This window comes from Macaca nemestrina, chromosome 7 (assembly GCF_043159975.1).
Source record: "Macaca nemestrina isolate mMacNem1 chromosome 7, mMacNem.hap1, whole genome shotgun sequence".
Lineage (NCBI taxonomy): Eukaryota > Metazoa > Chordata > Mammalia > Primates > Cercopithecidae > Macaca > Macaca nemestrina.
Window position 1 is genome coordinate 38,166,664 of NC_092131.1, and position 18,162 is coordinate 38,184,825.

Below are 18,162 nucleotides of genomic sequence, written 5' to 3' on the forward strand. Positions count from 1 at the left end.
GGGAGGCCAGGCAGGTGGATCACCTGAGGTAAGGAGTTCAAAACCAGCCTGGCCAACAGGGTGAAACCCCCATCTCTACTAAAAACACAAAATTAGCTGGGCAATGTGGCACATGTCTGTAATCTCTGCTACCTGGGAGCCTGAAGCAGGAGAATCACTTGAACCTGGGAGGCAGAGGTTGCAGTGAGCTGAGATCGCGCCATTGCACTCCAGCCTGGGCAGCAAGAGCAAAACTCCATCTCAAAAACAAAAAAACCTATCATAACCTTTAAGGTAGTCAAGAAACACTGCTTCCCACACTATCCTCCTCTTGACTCTAAGTAACCTGATGCCAATAAAGTAAGGAGATAAAGGAAACACATGGGGGGGTTGGGGGGCCCATGGACACAAAGAAAACTCAATTGTGATTTTAGCATTCGCTTACATCTTTGTATTTTGAATAGCGTGGAGACATCAAAAACACTTTTTAAAAAGAGACCATAACGACTCCAGGATTCTGGATGTGTTTGGTGTTTTAAATGTACTGTATGATGATAAGGATGAGAAGTAAACAGCATAGGACTTCTTCAGACAAACAGACAAAAGGAGTTTTATAGTATTTTATTATCAATAACAAACAGCTGCTTTAATGTGTCTGTCCCGCAGCTGTTAAAGAGTGAAGGACACCCTTGACCCTAACAAGGAAAACAAATTAAGCCTTTATGTACAAGCAAATTTAGAGCTCTTTTAAGTGTCCAAAGCTATTAATTAGTTTAATTGAGGCATTAAACTAATTCTGAATTAACATATTTTAATAACCAGGAACTAAAATGTTCAAATTTTTTTCTAGTACAAAAAAATTAAATTTGCTTTAGTTATAAAAGAGCTCTGTCAATATACACAAACTATATACTTCAGACATTCACAAAAATGTGAGCAGAAGGCTTATCAAAAGACATTTAATACAATTAGTTTTCAACAACCCCTTGGTGGTCCACATCTACAAAGATATCCAGCCCAACCCAACCCCCCTTCCAAATCCCACCCCCACAGAAAAGCACATACTTACCAGAATTTTTAGCAAGTATGGTTTGGGAATTTTTGGAGTTTTTGTTTTTTAAAAAAAGGCCCCCAGGGCAAGTTATTTACAGTTTAATTGCCACTGTCAACTGATCTGGACCTTGATCGGGACCGGGACCTCTGACGATCCACAGATGCTGGAGACTTAGATCTACTTGAAGAACCACGTTTCTGGCTCTTCTCAGGCACGGGAGACCTACTAACAGAACGGGACTTGCTCCGGCTCCGGCTCCTGCTCCTGCTTCTTGACCGGCTGTAAGATTTGCGACTACGGGAACGGGATCGGCTACGAGACCTAGAGGAACTTCTGGTCCGGGATCGAGACCTGCTTCTTGACCTACTATGAAAAATGAGAAGAAATTAGCCTAGGTAAGACTCTACAGCAAACCCATTAAATACAACTTTTGACTTAAAAATTAGAAATACCTGTGCCTTTTGCTGCCTTCAATTAATTTTATTTTTCTCCCATTTATTTCCTTTCCAGAAAGTTTTTCAATAGCATTCTTTAAGTCACCATAAGAGGCAAACTCAACCACCCTAAAATGGAAAAAAGCCACTTTTAAAGTATACACATCCTGTAGTCACACACATTGCACATAGCAGTCTAGGTTAAGTTGTTTCTATGTTCACTTTTGCTATCACTACTGAGTCTCATTTCTGCATAATGCAGTATTAAAAGAGCAAAGTTTTGGCACTGTTATACTTTGAGCCAATTAATTGTTGGGGAGGGTTCCCTATGCATTGTGGGATGCTTAGCGGGATGCCTAGCCCCTAGCGACTAGATGCCAACAGCATCCTCCCTCAACCAGTTGTGACAACCAAACATGTCTCCAGACACTGCCAAAGGTGTGGGGGGGGAGAGGGGAGGCGGCAAAATTGTCCCTGGAGAATCTCTACATTATAACATATTCAAATTTTAAGTCCTCAACACTAAGTTCACAGTAAAATTTTCAGGATATTTTTAAAGAGTTTCACAATTTCCAGTACATACCCTTCATTTAATTTAGGTCGGTGTGCATCCGCAAACGTTACTTCCCCAGCTTGTCTCATGAAATCTTTGAGATCCTTAACACAAGATAATTGTGTTAAGCAAAGAAGAGGAAAGGGGACACACAAACAATCACATGATATAAAAAAAACAAGACTACTGAAAGAGAAGATGTTAGATAAAGTACAAACATGGCATTTACCACACTTGTATTCTATCAGAATTCAAAAATTATCTATGTCAGGGCACGGAATAAGGAAATAGCATATTGCTTTTAAGCAAAATGCTAAAGGAAATTCAGATTTTAACATTAAGGTAATATTAGTCTATGCTGAGCTCAGTACAAAAGAAAAAAAACAAACAAAAAAAACAAAAAAGGAAACAGTACATATTTTTAAAGTAAAGACTAAAGTAGAGAAGTTTTATTAAAAAAAAAAAAAAAAAAAAAAACAGAACATTTACAAGACACCAGTTATTTTGTGCCCCATATGTCATTAAAAAAGTTTACTTTACCTTTATTATTATTTCCCTAGGCTAGTCAAGCAGCAAACCATTAATCGGTCGGAGAAACCTTCATGACATATGCCCGACTGGCTCTTCGCCACCCACTTGAAGGACACTACCCAATCGATGGAAGCCTTTAATCGCACAGCCCTCCCTATTAGCAGACTATTGGCGGATGCAGACATGTTCTACTCGAGCAGTTACCAAGGACCACTTTACTGCGATCAGGATTCCAACGACCACCTAATTTCGTATCTTTCAACTCTTTTCGACCGGACCTCTTATTCGGAAGCGTTACAGGAAGACAGGTCTCAACTTAGGGATCAGATCACGTTATCAACGCTCTGGGATCGCTGCAACCTGGCACTTCAAGGAAGTGCACCGATAACGTCTAGACCGGCAAACACAGATCTAGAGGTGGCCAACTGATCACTGTAGGAGCTGACTGGCAAAGTCAACCAGGCCCAACCAAGAGTGACCAAGACAACGATTAGGATAACCCACAGGCACTCCTCGTCATAAGGCCAACGACACAGACAGGCTGGCAAATAAAGGGTTTAATATTTGGTTAAAAATTGATTTTAAAAAACAAGAAAAATATCCTCAAAACATTTACATTTGATCACTAATATTAAAGTTCAAAATATCCCCCAAATTACATTTAATTAAATGTTTAAAATTACAATTCCATTAAATCCATTAATTTAAGATAAAACTACTTTTAATAAAATAAAACATTAGCTACCCATTAACTTTTTTTAAAAAACCACATTAAAATAACTCAAAACTGTATTTCAACAAACCTGCCAGCTGACTCTTGAGGATAAATTCTCAACTATAAGCCGATTTTCTGTTCTTACAGGTGGAGCATTTCTGAGGAAGAAAATTCGTATTCACAATGGAAGAAATGCAATGACAGCACTTGTGTTCAACTGTGGGCAAGTTCAAGCCATCAGATATGACAAGCCATCCTAATGACTTCCATCAACAGATTCTGTGTTCTACGACTCATATAGATTCATCAAGAACAATGGGCTTACGTGGGAATAGAAAAACACATTATATGGCAGGACCCCGAATCATCACTGCTAATGTCTCCTGAACCTTAAATGCTACCCCTACAATAATTGTTCAATGCAGCCGTCCCCCCTTCACATACCGTCTATCATTTCGAGGTCTGCGACTACTAAAACGGTCAGAGTATCGTCCTCTACCTCTTCCACCTCGTGACCGAGCCCTAGCATGTTCAATAGTAACCCTACAAAAGAGGAAGAAAAATCTCCGTTACACACTTAAGTTATATAGATCTACTTAGAAAAATATGCCAGCAGACCCAGTCTGCTCTATGTCCCAAGGCTAACTAGTTACACAGGAGTCTCACCTTTCACTACAGAGTTCTTTTCCATCAAGCTCATACACAGCATCATCTGCATCCCTCGGATCCTCAAATTCCTAAAATGTAAGTATAAACATGGGCTTTAGAAGAGTATTCTACAACATAATGAGCATTGAAATCAGGAGACAGAATAGGAAAAGAAGTATCTTAACAACACTGCCACATAGTCAAACCTAATCAAGGAGCCACTAGGAGTGGGTTCCAGTGAGCCGGCAAGTTCAAGTTGTTTTCAGCCTCAATAAAACACACACACAAGGCTGGGTAACATTTTCTGAACGCAAATATTCTACCTGGACTCAAGATCGAAAACAACTGCTTATCAAAACTCTACCTACTTAGCAGATAATTCACCCAGTTCTAAATACTTACCACAAAACCAAAGCCTCTTTTCAGATCAATATCTCTTATCCGTCCATATCCCTTGAAGAATCTTTCCACGTCCTTCTCCCTGGCCGCTGGATTTAGTCTCCCGATGAATACTCGACAGCCACTCATGATGTCCGGCTAGTACTTCCTATTAGAAAGTAATTCAATCGAGGTAACAGCAATGACTGTCACAGAGAAACGCCTGATCAAAGAATCAAAAACATAAAACAGCGTAAAATGTTTACCCAGTGATGTTATAAACGGGATTGCCAAGAGTGTCTCTAATGAAGCCAGGTTAACTTGCAGACAAAATTAAAACCCAGCTCCCTCCCAACACGGTACGTTACTGGGCCCAGACCGCAGCAACCGCAACGCCCACTGCCACCTCTCCAACTGCGCAGCCGCACACTCTCCACAGCTCTCCGGCCCCCTCCCATCTGCCGCAGTTAGGAAAGGCCGAGAAGTGCGGGCGGAGCCGCCCCCGCCCTCCGCAAAGCCAGCCCAATGGCGGCCTTGCGGGCGCGTCACAGCGGGTGGAAGCCGGATTCTCGCGACGCCACGACCGCGCCTGCGCCAACGGGGCGGGCGCTCTGCGGCCACAAAATGGCGGCGGTGGAATCAGCAGCAGCACAGCCGCGCGTGCCAAATTCCCTTTTCCCTCCTCCTCCCAACTCCACCGTTCTTGGTGTCACTGCGGCCGCCCTCCAAAAGGCCCAGCCGCATCGCCAGTCAGGGAGATCCCGGCCCACTACTCTACGGGTCTAGGAGATGAAGACGTTAAGACCGGCAGGGAGGGGCGCACAACCGCTGTGTAAAAACGTAAAAACCACCCTAACAGTGACCGCCCTTCCACCTCAGTACCCCTCAAACAGTATGCCAAAAGGGAGACGTGCCCCAGCGCCCACCTCGAATCAACTGCGCTCATTAGACGCCGTCCTCCGCAAAGAGAGCAGCCCCAGCCGCTCACGAATTGAGCGGCCATGAAGAAGCCTCGATCCGAGAAGGCTTGCCCTCAAAGTGAGCCACTCACCTACCGGACGGGGTCTTTAGCGGCTGAGACCCAGACAGGTCCGTAGTCTGCGACGGAGTCGTCGACCTCCACGCAGACCAGGACTTAACTCGTCTACGCCTCTCCACAACTGACGCACTTAGCAGCTCTGGCACTCCACAAAATGGAGGCCACGTCTCTGCGTCACTTCCGGGGACGCCCCTGGGCCTTGGGTCCACCCTGTTGGACCCAGGGAAGACGGAAGTTTTGGGAGGGCCGGAAATTTCGGGGAACCTGGGTCTCCTTATCTTGACACTGTGAGTGACCGACCCTCCGCCCGCGGTGGGTGGGGCCGGGGGCGGGAACTCGCTTGGGCACTGCCGGCAGGTGCCGGAGTCTGGAGGGACATCGGTTGAAGTTGTTCGCCCCTTCTAAGTCCTTGGCGTTCGGTTCATCATCATCTCTCCCAGAAGAGTCTCCTGGGACAAGTATCAACCCTTCTTGTATCTAAAGTTTTTCTTAGACACACACAAGATTACTAATTAGAAGAAACTTAGCTTTGCAGAAATACCTGGCCTTTCCTTATCTCTCGCCCTCAAAGCAGAGAGCTCCTAGATGTTCGAGTTCTTTTTTCAGCCATGCCACAGCTCTATGGTTTTGTTGTAGTGAGAAGACTAAGGAACTGAAGTATTTTTTTAAATGGAAGGGTTTTGACTGTTGAAATGTTGAAAATGGTACTGCAACTAGAAGGCTGTCTTGAATTGAGGCTGGAATACAGATTTCTGCATTTCCATCACTCTGGGAGAGTGGCTGGAAGAGGTTTCAGGCTGCTTTTTTTTTTTTTTTTTGAGACGGAGTCTCGCTCAGTCGCCCAGGCTGGAGTGCAGTGGCGCCATCTCGCCTCACTGCAAGCTCCGACTCTGGGTTCACACCATTCTCCTACCTCAGCCTCCCGAGTAGCTGGGACTACGCCGGCTAATTTTTTTTTGTATTTTTAGTAGAGACGGGGTTTCACCGTGTTAGCCAGGATGGTCTCGATTTCCTGACCTCGTGATCCGCCCGTCTCGGCCTCCCAAAGTGCTGGGATTACAGGCGTGAGCCACCGCGCCCGGCCTCAAGCTGCTTTTAAGTCGAAATGGTATTTGGTTAATCCTCCCCGTTGAGATTTCTGTAATGTAACACATGAAAGTTTGCAATTCTTTTTTTTTTTTTTTTTTTTTTTGAGATGGAGTCTCGCTCTGTCGCCCGGGCTGGAGTGCGGTGGCCGGATCTCAGCTCACTGCAAGCTCCGCCTCCCGGGTTCATGCCATTCTGCTGCCTCAGCCTCCCGAGTAGCTGGGACTACAGGCACCCGCCACCTCGCCTGGCTAGTTTTTTGTATTTTTTAGTGGAGACGGGGTTTCGCCGTGTTAGCCAGGATGGTCTCCATCTCCTGACCTCGTGATCCGCCCGTCTCGGCCTCCCAAAGTGCTGGGATTACAGGCTTGAGCCACGGCGCCCGGCCGAAAGTTTGCAATTCTTTAGAAACAGAGAATGCCGTGCTTTCAAAGTGGGTGTGAAACACAGCCCTCCATATTAACTCCCCCGAGGTCCCGATAAGGTTGGTAGACCTAGAAACTTAGGCATAAAGAGATTGGTTAACTTTGCTTTAATGCTTTTATGTAGAACCCAGTGTACCCCATTTTTGAGAAGTGCCTGGAATGTGGAGTTGCATGCTTGCAACTAGAGTTAAACAGAAAAAGTAGTTCAGGAAGAAGGAGACAACTGACACTTAACTCTGACCTTAGGGGCCCTTAGGCACTCAGAACTGAAACTTGGATAGTTTGTATCGGTAAGTTTGTCCATTCATAGTTATATGTGCAAATAAAAAGAGTCTCAGTGGGTACATGACAAAATTGTAAAGTTAGTTACCTATGATGTGGGAGTTAAGGATGGGTTTATAACACAATATGTATTTAATGTATTTGTTCAATTAAAAGAAAAAAATGTTATCTAGTTGTTGGCCTGATGAACATTGGCATTTTATAATGCACAAATTGTCCCAGACCAGTTTGTATTTAATTACATTTGTTTGGTTTCCGCATAATAAACAAGTCTTCCCGATTACTTTCTACATTTTATGTTTACTATGAAAGCAACTCTTTTTATTTCACTCACTACCACTTTTTTTGTTTTGTTTTTAAGGCTAGTAAAGCAGTGGGACTGGAGAAGGAACTAACAACTACATTTTATTTTGGCTGCAATAAGAAAAAGTAATCTGGAAAAGGTTTTCTGGGAGTGAAAAGTAAAAAAGATGGTGCTGTACACCCTGAAGAAGTTGCTACTTTCAGCTCATGTTGATTTTCTTCAGGACCAATTTTTTAATGAACACTTTTCTCTGATTTATTTATTATTTAAAAGTTTATGAGTTCCACAAAAGTAATTTTTCTTTAGTAGTGCCTAGAGACAATATTTTAAAACACTTGTCTTCTGCAGTGTTGGCTTTTGCCATGACAACCATCTAATCTCAAGTCTCCCTATTTGTATTAGTCCGTTCCCACACTGCTATAAAAAAACTATCTGAAACTCGGTAATTTATGAAGAAAGGAGGTTTAATTGACTCACAGTTCCATAGGCTATACAGTAAGCATCACTGGGAGGCCTGAGGAAACTGAACAATCATGGCAGAAGGCAAATGGGAAGCAAGCACCCTCTTCATGCACGTGATGGCAGGAGAGAGAGAGAAAGCAAGGGGGTGAAGAGGGCTTCACTCACACTTTTTTTTTTTTTTTTTTTTTGAGACGAAGTCTTGCTCTGTTGTCCAGGCCGGAGTGCATGGTGCGATCTTGGCTCACTGCAAGCTCCGCCTCCCGGGTTCACATCATTCTCCTGCCTCAGCCTCCCCAGTAGCTGGGACCACAGGCGCCCACCACCATGCCTGGCTAATTTTTTGTATTTTTAGTGGAGACGGGGTTTCACCGTGTTAGCCAAGATGGTCTCGATCTCCTGACCTCATGATCCGCCCGTCTCAGCTTCCCAAAGTGCTGGGATTACAGGCGTGAGCCACTGCACCCAGCCGTGCCTCACACTTTTAAAAACCATCAGATCTTGTGAGAACTCACGATCACAAGAACCGAATGGGGGAAATCTGCCCCATGAGCCAATCCCTTCCCACCAAGTTCCTCCCCGAACACTGGATATTACAACTCAACATGAGATTTGGGTGGAGACACAGAGCCAAACCATATCACTATTGGACTGTTTCTTACCAATTTCTCTAATAAATACAAAGTCATCTTCCATGATCAGAATTACTCTTCCCCTATGTGATCTTACAATATTCTGGATTTTTTTGTTTTTTTGTTTTTTGTTTTTTGAGACGGAGTCTCGCTCTGTCACCCAGGCTAGAGTGTAGTCGCAAGATCTCTGCTCACTGCAAGCTCCGCCTCCCGGGTTCTTGCCATTTTCCTGCCTCAGCCTCCCCAGCAGCTGGGACTACAGGCGCACGCCGCCACACCCGGCTAATTTTTGTGTTTTTAGTAGAGATGGGGTTTCACGATGTTAGCCAGGATGGTCTCAATCTCCTGACCTTGTGATCCGCCTGCCTCAGCCTCCCAAAGTGCTGGGATTACAGACGTGAGCCACCATGCCCAGCCTACAATACTCTGTTTATACCCGTTATACAGTCATCACTGATTCATGTATGTTATTCATGTTTTCTAGAAATGCATAGCACCAAAAAGACTCAATATTTATAGACCTGGATTTGCATGAGCATTTTTTTCAGGTCGTCCTATTCCTATATGAATGTTTCAACAAAATGGCTTGGCATCCTTTTCCTAAGACATCCAAATTAGAAGCAATCTTTTTTTTTTTGAGATGGAGTCTCTCTCTATCGCCCAGGCTGGAGTGCAGTGGTGTGATCTTGGCTCTCTGCAACCTCCGCCTCCCGTCTCAGCCCCCCGAGTAGCTGGGACTACAGGCACACGCCACCATGCCTGGCTAATTTTTTGTATGTTAGTGGAGACAGGGTTTCACCGTGTTGTCCAGGCTGCTCTCTTGATCTCCTGACCTCATGATCCACCCGCCTCAGCCTCCCGAAGTGCTAGGATTATAGGCGTGAGCCACTGCGCCCAGCCTAGAAGCAAATCTTTAAAGGAAAAAAGATGCAAAGAAATCACAGATTGAAATAAACACAAAATTTACTGGCATCTCTCTTGGAGACTTTCAGTGTAGCTGTGGTGTGTTTCATTCATTGCCATCCTGATTTCATCTAATTCAGAAATGAGCAAATTATGGCCTATGGGCCTAATCCAGCCTCTTATCTGTTTTTATGTAGCCAATGAGTAATTTTACATTTTTAAATGGTTGTGGGGGAACAGAAGAAGAAGAATATCTGAGCACATGAAAATTACATGAAATTTAAAGGTCAGTATCCATGAATAAATAAATTTTTGGAACATAGCCACTCCTGTTCATTTACTTATTGCCTATATCTGTTGTGCTACAGAGGCAGGGCTGAGTAGCTATGGTAGAGTCCATATGGCCTGAAAGCCTAAAATATTTACTGTCTGGTCCTTTACAGAAAACATTTGCTGATGGGGTGGGGGAGATAAGAGATTAATAGGTACAAGCATACAGTTAGATAGGAGGAGTAAGATCTAATGTTCAATCACAGAGTAGGGTGACTATATAGTTAACAACAATGTATTTTATATTTTAGAACAGCTAGAAGAGAGGACTTAAAATGTTCCCAACACATAGAAGTAATAAATACACAAAGTAATGAATATCCTAAATACTCTGATTTGATCATTACACATCCTATGCATGTAATAAAATATTTCATATGCCCCCTATGTATAAATAATATGTATCAATAGAAAAATTTTTAATTATTTTTAAAAATCATTTTCTGACCCTTGAACTGATTCCTAGATTTTCAACTGCTCTATGAATGCTCCACCCAACCCCCTTTGTCAGATAATAAAACTGTAAACAAAGAAAAACTGAAAACAAAGAAACATGATTTGATCTTTATTTTTAAAGTTTGATTCCTGTTATGAAAAAGAAGTATACATATATGCTTACTATAGGAAAAATGTTCAACAGGAAGATATTGAAAGAGGAAAACACAATCCTGTCTCACCAACTCAACCTCTGATTGTAGTTTGCTGTATTTCCCTCTTGTGGGCTTTTTTTTTTTCTGTTTAATGTTTTTCAGTACAAAAGTAGTACCTCATCTTTTTTTTTTTTTTTTTTTAAAGACAGATTGTCGCTCTGTCACCCAGCTGGAGTGCAGTGGCACGATCTTGGCTCACTGCAACCTCCACATCCCCGGTTCAAGCAATTCTCCTGCCTCAGTCTCCCCAGTAGCTGGGACTACAGGCGCCCACTACCACGCCCAGCTAATTTTTTGTATTTTTCAGTAGAGACGGGGTTTTACCGTATTGGCCAAGCTGGTCTCGAACTCCTGACCTCGTGATCCACCCACCTCGGCCTCCCAAAGGTCTGTGATTATAGGCGTGAGCCACCATGCCCGGTCAAAAATACTGAAAGAGGAAAACACAACCCTGTCTCAGCAACTCAACCTCTGATTGTAGTTTACTGTATTTCCTTCTAGTGGGTCTTTTTTTTTTTTTTTCTGTTTAATGTTTTTCAATACGAAAGTAGTGCCTCATCGTTTTTTAAAACACAGATATGAGATTTTTTAAAAGTCATCCCTATTCCCAGCCCTTAAGGGAAAACTACTTGGCATTATTGAACTTTCCCTTTCGTGTTTTTCTATAAGAACAATTGTATTTTCAAAATATGAATCATCATCATATATACTTGGTTTTATGAGGGCTTCTTAATTCCTAAAACTTAATCATGTACATTTTCCATGTTTCTTTGTCTTAATATTTTATGATCATGAATGTATATTCAAATTTTTACCATTATTTTCACTTAACATTACACAACTACGTGCTTAGGGAAAATATTCATTCTGACCAACTTTTCTGTTTTTCGAAAATGTCCTAAATATCACCAGATGCTTAAAAATTGCTATCCAAAAAAATTCCAACACGAAGAAAAAGTGTTACTTCCTTGCCTCCACCTTATAATTCTAAAGATTTTTCAAAAGAATTAACTATACTTAAGTAATTTCTCTTAGAAATATATGGTTTTTTTTTTTTTTTTTTTTTTTTTTGAGACGAAGTCTTGCTCTGTCGCCCAGGCTGGAGTGCGGTGGCCGGATCTCAGCTCACTGCAAGCTCCACCTCCCGGGTTTACGCCATTCTCCTGCCTCAGCCTCCTGAGTAGCTGGGACTACAGGCGCCCGCCACCTCGCCCGGCTAGTTTTTTGTATTTTTTAGTAGAGACGGGGTTTCACCGTGTTCGCCAGGATGGTCTCGATCTCCTGACCTCGTGATCCGCCCATCTCGGCCTCCCAAAGTGCTGGGATTACAGGCTTGAGCCACCGCGCCCGGCCTATATGGGGTTTTTTAATGTCCAGTTTTTTACTCAGGTTCACCTTTATATACCTATCTGACTTCCTTAGGTTGTTACATTCTGATTTTTGCTGCTGTTTAACTTAGTGTACAATATTTAAAATACCTCTGAACTTACTAATTTGAGTGCCTAGATCAGAAGGCATCCCATAGCAAGAGAGTGTGTAACAGACAGGGCAGGAGAAGGCTGAACTCACTTTCATGAGAAACCCACTCTCTCAATAACAAACCCATTCCCATTATAATGGCATTAATTCATTCATGAGGGCAGAGCCTTCATGACCTAATCCCCTGGCAAAGGTCCTACCTCTCAACACTGTTACGTTGGGGATTAAGTTTCCAATACACAAACTTTAGGGAACACATTCAAACTGTAGCATTCAAGGCATTTATGAAAAAGGGAAATAACCAGACAAGGGCCATATCTACCCAAGAACTACCCCCTAATGCCTACCCTCTAAACCCCCTACACCCCCACAAACTCTCAGGAACTGGAAACTGACTAATTACTGGGCTATTTCCTTTTTTGATATCAAGAAGGAGGCCTCAAAAGCATGAACTCCCTAAAGCAATTCGTAACAGTGCCATTGTAGTGACCCTGCCAAATCAGCCCCAATCCTGGAAATTATTCCTTCCCTGATATAATTATTAGGGGCAAGGTACACAGAATTAATCCAGTGAAGAACATTTGATATCTTATCTGTTCTATAAATCAGACCACCCACAAGTGGGCCATGTTTAGTCCAGAAAAAAGTGGCTTACTCTTGCACAAAAAGTGTGGAAGGGAATGGGAAGCTCTACCATATTTTTCTTCCTGGCTACTGTACCTAAAACAAACAGTCTCCTCTTTTAAAAGCTTGGATATTAGGGCTGGGCGCAGTGGCTCAAGCCTGTAATCCCAGCACTTTGGGAGGCCGAGACGGGCGGATCACGAGGTCAGGAGATCGAGACCATCCTGGCTAACACAGTGAAACCCCGTCTCTACTAAAAAATACAAAAAACTAGCCGGGCGAGGTGGCGGGCGCCTGTAGTCCCAGCTACTCAGGAGGCTGAGGCAGGAGAATGGCATGAACCCGGGAGGCGGAGCTTGCAGTGAGCTGAGATCCAGCCACTGCACCCCAGCCTGGGCGACAGAGCGAGACTCCATCTCAAAAAGAAAAAAAAAAAAAAGAGCTTGGATATTGAGTACTCATCCAAATGGGCCATGGCTTGGGTTAAGGAGAACTGAACTAAGATATCCCACTGCTGAAGCAATTAGACTATCCTATTGAGCTCTGTAGAGAATTGGTTGAATTCACAGCAAAATACCCTTAGGAATACAGGGCTACAGAAACTTGGAGCCTGACTAAAAGCCAGTATCTTAGTCCTGCCATCACAGAATACCACAGACTGAATAATTTATAAAGAGCAGAAATGCATTTCTAACAGTTCTGGAGGCAGGAGTCCAAAACCAAGGTGCCAGCATCTGATGAGGGCTACTCTCTGTTTCCAAGATGACACCTTGAATGCTGCACCTTCTAGAGGAGAGGAAAGCTGTGACCCCACATGGCAGAAGACAAAAAGGCAAGAGGAGTAAGTTCCCTCCAACAACCTCCTTTATAACATCATTAATTCATTCATGAAGGTGGAGCTCTTATGACCTAAACCCTCCCAAAAGGCCCCACCTCTCAACATTGTTGAATTGGGAATTGCATTTCTAACACATTAATTTTGGGAGCTACTTCAGACCATAGGTACCAGTGACCCGGAAAGGCCCAGCGTCTCCATCATTAGCACATAAAACTAAGACAGCTTCTGGGTCTAGGTCTGGGGCATGTAGCTACCTTGATCAGGCTGGGTGTAGTCCACTCTCACGGCTTCTACTGTGCTAATTCCTGATTAAGCCTCATGAGCTCCCAGCCAAAGGCTCTGTTTCTAATATCAGGGTATATGGTATAAATAGCTGAGTGTTGCTCAAAATAGAAGCAAGGAAAAAAGAGGCCGAAGGTGGACATTAGGAGGATGGTAGTAGATCTCGACTACCATATTAATGAGCTTGGACTCTACCCAGTGGGCACCGAGTAGATGCCACAAGATTTTTCACAAGAGATAACATGATCAGATTTACATTTTAGGCAGGAAAGGCTGTGCCGGGGACAGTGGCCAAAACCAGTTAGGACTCTTTATAAAACAAGGAACAGAATCCCAGTATAACCACCTTAAGAAAAGTGTTGGCTGGACATGGTGCCTCATGCCTGTAATCCCAGCACTTTGGGAGACCAAGGCAGGCAGATCACCTGAGGTCAGGCGTTCAATACCAGCCTGGCCAACATGGTGAAACTCTGTCTCTACAAAAATATAAAAGCTAACCGGGCACGATGGCGGGTGCCTGTAATCCCAGCTACTTGGGAGGCTGAAGCGGGAGAATCGCTTGAACCCGAGAGGCGGAGGTTATAGTGAGCTGAGATTGCACCATTGCACTCCAGCCTGGGTGACAGAGTAAGACTCCGTCTCAAAAGAAAAAAAAAAAAAGTTGTATTTATTGGTTAGTATAACTGAACATTTTATACACAGGCACACTGTGGGCTTGGCTTGAGAGAGAGCTCAAGTGGCAATGTGGGAGGGGTTGTTTCCCAAAGGAAAATCAGTGATTGTTTTACCAAAAAAGTGAATTGACATTGTGGTGGCCAAACCCCAAAGTGACCCTAAGGATCCTCACATGCTGGTCTTCACACACACCCTCCCACATGCACTAAGTTTACTCTATGTAGCCAATAGAATATGACTGAAGTGAAAACGCTGGCAATTAGGTTTTAAAAAACTATGGCTTTCCTGTCTGTCTCGCGCTCTCTCTCTCTCTCGCGCACACACACACACACAAATATATACATTACTCACTTGGGGAGAAGCCAACTGCCATGTCATAACACTCAGGCAACCTACACAGAGGCTGACTGAAGCCTCCAGCCAACAGCCAGCAAGGAAGAGGTCCTGCCCACACCATGTGAGTGAGGTTGGAAGCAGTCTCCAACCCCAGTTGAGCCTTGAGATGACGGTGGCCCCGGCTGACAGCTTGACTGTAACCTCACAAGCAACCCTGATGCAGAACCATCCCACTAAGCTGCTCCCAGATTCCTGACCCCCAGAAACCATGTGAGATAATATGATTGCTGGTTAAACTGGGGGGTAATTTGTCACATAGCAGTAAGTAACTAACACAGATGGTGAGGCAAAAATAGTTGCGCATTAAGTCAATAATGGGATTGATGGGGCAGCAGCAAAGGGTGGAGACAAATTGGAGAAATATTGAGAAGACCAATTACAACAACTTGGTGATCAACTTGACATAATAGATAAAGAAGAGATAAGAATAAAATTTCAAGCTAGGCACAGTAGCTCATGCCTGTAATCCCAGCACTTTGGGAGGCCAAGGCCGGCAGACTGCTTGAGCCCAGGAGTTCAAGACCAGCCTGGGCAACATGGTGAAACCCCATCTTTATAAAAACTACAGAAAAATTAGCCTGGCATGGTAGCACACCTGTAGTCCTAGCTACTGGGGAGGTTGAGGTGGGAGGATTGCTTGAGCCCAGGATGCGGAGGTTGCAGTGAACCAAGATTGCGCCACTGCACCCAGCCTGGGTAACAGAGTGAGACCCCATCTCAAAAAAATTTTTTTTATTTAAAAAAAGAATAAAATTTCACTTCCAGTCTGGAGTATGGGTATGTAGCATGGGTGCAATAGAGGGGTCAGAGAATAGAGAATGAATGGGTAATGCCCATGAGTTCCCTCAGGCTCACCGATTTGGAAGTTCCTGGGCCATACTAGGAGAAGATTCCCTCAGGCAGTAGGATGCATACGTTTGAAGCATAGGAGACAAATATGAGCCATTTTTTTAAAAAATTGAGAAAAATCCCCATATATGTGACAGTTGATACCATGAAACCAGATAGTCACCCAGGCTTTCATTGAGGCAAAGATTTGAAGGGAGAGCTGGGCACAATGGCTCATACCTATAATCCTAGCTACTTGCGGGGCTGAGGCAGGAGGATCACTTGAGTCCAGGACTTCAAGACTAGCCTGGGCAACATGGCGAGACCCAGTCTCTAAAAACATTTTAAAATTAAAAAAATTAAAAATAAGTTTTTTTAAAAATTCAAGATGTGGAGGGAGTATTCTGTGCACAGATTAAGAATGTGTTTGCCTTGGAAGGAGCTTTCCAATGACCAGTGCACAAAGGGCCATGAGCCCAGAAGAGCACAAGCATAAATACTATGGGGGGTGAGAATTCAGGGAAGACAAGCTGACCAAAGGCTTATAATTAGGGCTGGGACTAAGGATCAAAGGAATGTGATTAACTTGCCTTAGAATTCAGACAGAACCTTGGCACAATTGGTTTGTGTCCACTCTTGACCTGGTACATTCGTATATGTCAGTGTGGCTCACATGCTATGGATTAGTCCATCAAAAACACATTCCTGCTTTATTGCATTTTACATTTAATTTTAAATAAATGCTCCTTTTGGCTGTTATTACAAGGTATGGTAAGTGCATATTTAGTGTTTTATTCCGGAAGCCATTTGCCAACCATGACCTGGTCTGACATCTGGGCCATAGTCACCACTCCTCAAACGTATCTCCCCTTTCTCTAAATTCCTGTAGCACTTTATGCTTGTACATTTCCTCTAGCAGTTATCACAGACTTTCTTGGAATGTGATTATTTGTAGACAGATTATAAATTCTTTGGTGTTAGAGACCCTGTTTTACAGATCTTTGCACCCCTCTCAGTAAGAAGCACAGTTTCCTGCTCATAAGTTGTAAACAAGTGCACAAACAAGATTGTACAGGACGTCACTTGGACTGGCTGACCAGTGCCACTCGCTGTCCTTGGGTAATGGCATATCCTGTTCTCATGGTTAAACTCTCTTAAGCAGCTATATCTCTGCTGTCTGAAGCTACCCCTACCCATTACTAATTGTCTCATCATAGAACAATGAGATTCTCTCTACCCTAATAATTTGCAGTTTTTAACTGAGAAGCCCAAAGGTGAAGCATCTTAATGACAGCAGGTCAGAAGGAAGGTGACTTTCCCATCTGTGGCTGAAGTACCCAGGGCTGCCCTTGTACCAGCACCTCCTAAAACTGGGTTGTTTAAGCCTCCCAGATCTCACGAGATGCCCCCAGCACCTTCCACTAATTTCCTCTCTCTGCATAAGATGGCTCAAGTTGGCTTCTGTAACTTGAGAGCAAAACAGCTTAACATACAACATGATCCAGTGTAAGCAATCAAAAATGGATTTATCATTAAGGATTCAGAAGTGTCTCATGAAATCCAAAGGTCAGAATGTGCTCAGGCCTGAGGAGGAGTCTGAAACAGGAAGTGGGAACTGTCAAGAACTCAGATATGTACAATTTCCATCTCCCTCTTCTGTTTTTTTATGTCATTTGCTCACCTCCTGCAGTTTGGCTTTCCTCACCTCTCAATCTATATGGGAGAAGGTGACCACACCCTATCACCCAGTTTTCATATCGCTTCCATTCAAAAGTAGATCCCGGCTGGGTGCAGTGGCTCACGCCTGTAATCCCAGCAGTTTGGGAGGTCAAGGCAGGAGGATCACCTGAGGTCAGGAGTTCAAGACCAGCCTGGCCAGCATGATGAAACCCCGTCTCTACTAAAAATACAAAAATTAGCTAGGCATGGTGGCGGGCGCCTGTAATCCCAGCTACTCAAGAGGCTGAGGCGGGAGAATTACTTGAACCTCGGGGGCGAAGGTTGCAGTGAGCTGAGATCACACCACTGCACTCCAGCCTGGGTGAAAGAGCGAGACTCTGTCTCAAAACAAAACAAAACAAAACAAAACAAAAAAGTAGATCCCAGAATGAGCATGGAACCTGTGAGTCTCAATTCCAAGTTCCCTGGAAAGGAAAATCTGATTGGCTACGTTTGGGTGAGGTGTCTATTCTGGTCCAATCAAAGATGAGGTCACATGATACAAACGTGGCTGCCAAAGAGCTCACCTCATAGATAAGGATGATGTTTCTGAGGATTATTGTCAACAAAGGTAAAACCTCAAATGTTGAATAAACAAGCAGCTCCACTTCAAAATGGCCCTGACTGCCCTAGATTAAATTCCCAACCACCCACCAACCTTTCCCCAAAGTAGGCCAAACCAGCTTATCTTCCAGCACTAGGCTCTGCTTTGGCAAAGACATGTGAAGCCATCTTATCTGCCTGGGTCATGCCTATCTTCCTCGCATAACTAGGCGCAAGAAGATATCCTAATGGTTACCTACTGTAATTGTAACATTCAGGAATAATCAGAGGCCTGCTATATGCCCAGGTACTGTTCAAGGAGTTCCATAGGCTTCTTTCATTTGACCCCCTCAACAGCCCTAAGAGAGGTACTGCT

The 18,162-nt window shown here is 43.7% G+C and overlaps 1 protein-coding gene and 1 long non-coding RNA gene across 8 annotated transcripts; both read right to left on the bottom strand.

Moving 5' to 3' along the window:
* Window positions 1-585: 585 nt before the first annotated feature.
* LOC105472904 (serine and arginine rich splicing factor 5) lies at window positions 586-5,480 on the bottom strand. 7 transcript variants are annotated; one of them, XM_011726490.3, is made up of 8 exons: window positions 5,348-5,480; window positions 4,317-4,461; window positions 3,933-4,003; window positions 3,711-3,809; window positions 3,355-3,424; window positions 2,051-2,124; window positions 1,486-1,596; window positions 586-1,399 (listed from the first exon to the last, which is right to left on the bottom strand). In XM_011726490.3, the coding sequence occupies exons 2-8, from the start codon at window positions 4,440-4,442 to the stop codon at window positions 1,132-1,134; spliced, it is 819 nt and encodes a 272-aa protein (XP_011724792.1). In that variant the 5' UTR covers window positions 4,443-4,461; window positions 5,348-5,480; the 3' UTR covers window positions 586-1,131. The 7 variants fall into 7 exon arrangements, with proteins under 7 accessions (XP_011724792.1, XP_011724790.1, XP_011724791.1 ...); XM_011726488.3 differs by having other exon boundaries at window positions 5,344-5,478; XM_011726489.3 differs by having other exon boundaries at window positions 4,317-4,515; window positions 5,344-5,473.
* A 3,683-nt stretch (window positions 5,481-9,163) lies between these two features.
* Window positions 9,164-13,488, bottom strand: LOC139364264 (uncharacterized). Its single transcript, XR_011625795.1, has 3 exons — window positions 13,201-13,488; window positions 10,727-10,832; window positions 9,164-9,430 (listed from the first exon to the last, which is right to left on the bottom strand). It is a non-coding gene; the product is annotated as an uncharacterized lncRNA (long non-coding RNA).
* Between the last annotated feature and the right edge of the window lie 4,674 nt (window positions 13,489-18,162).

What these genes read in the sequence shown, in the direction of transcription:
- LOC105472904 (XM_011726490.3), bottom strand. Translation starts at nt 4,442, where the DNA reads ATGAGTGGCTGTCGAGTATTCATCGGGAGACTAAATCCAGCGGCCAGG. An exon ending in AAAGAGGCTTTGGTTTTGTG is followed by an intron (nt 4,004 to 4,316) that starts GTAAGTATTTAG and finishes CTTACATTTTAG; the next exon opens with GAATTTGAGGATCCGAGGGA. An exon ending in CCTCAAGAGTCAGCTGGCAG is followed by an intron (nt 2,125 to 3,354) that starts GTTTGTTGAAAT and finishes TCTTGTGTTAAG; the next exon opens with GATCTCAAAGATTTCATGAG.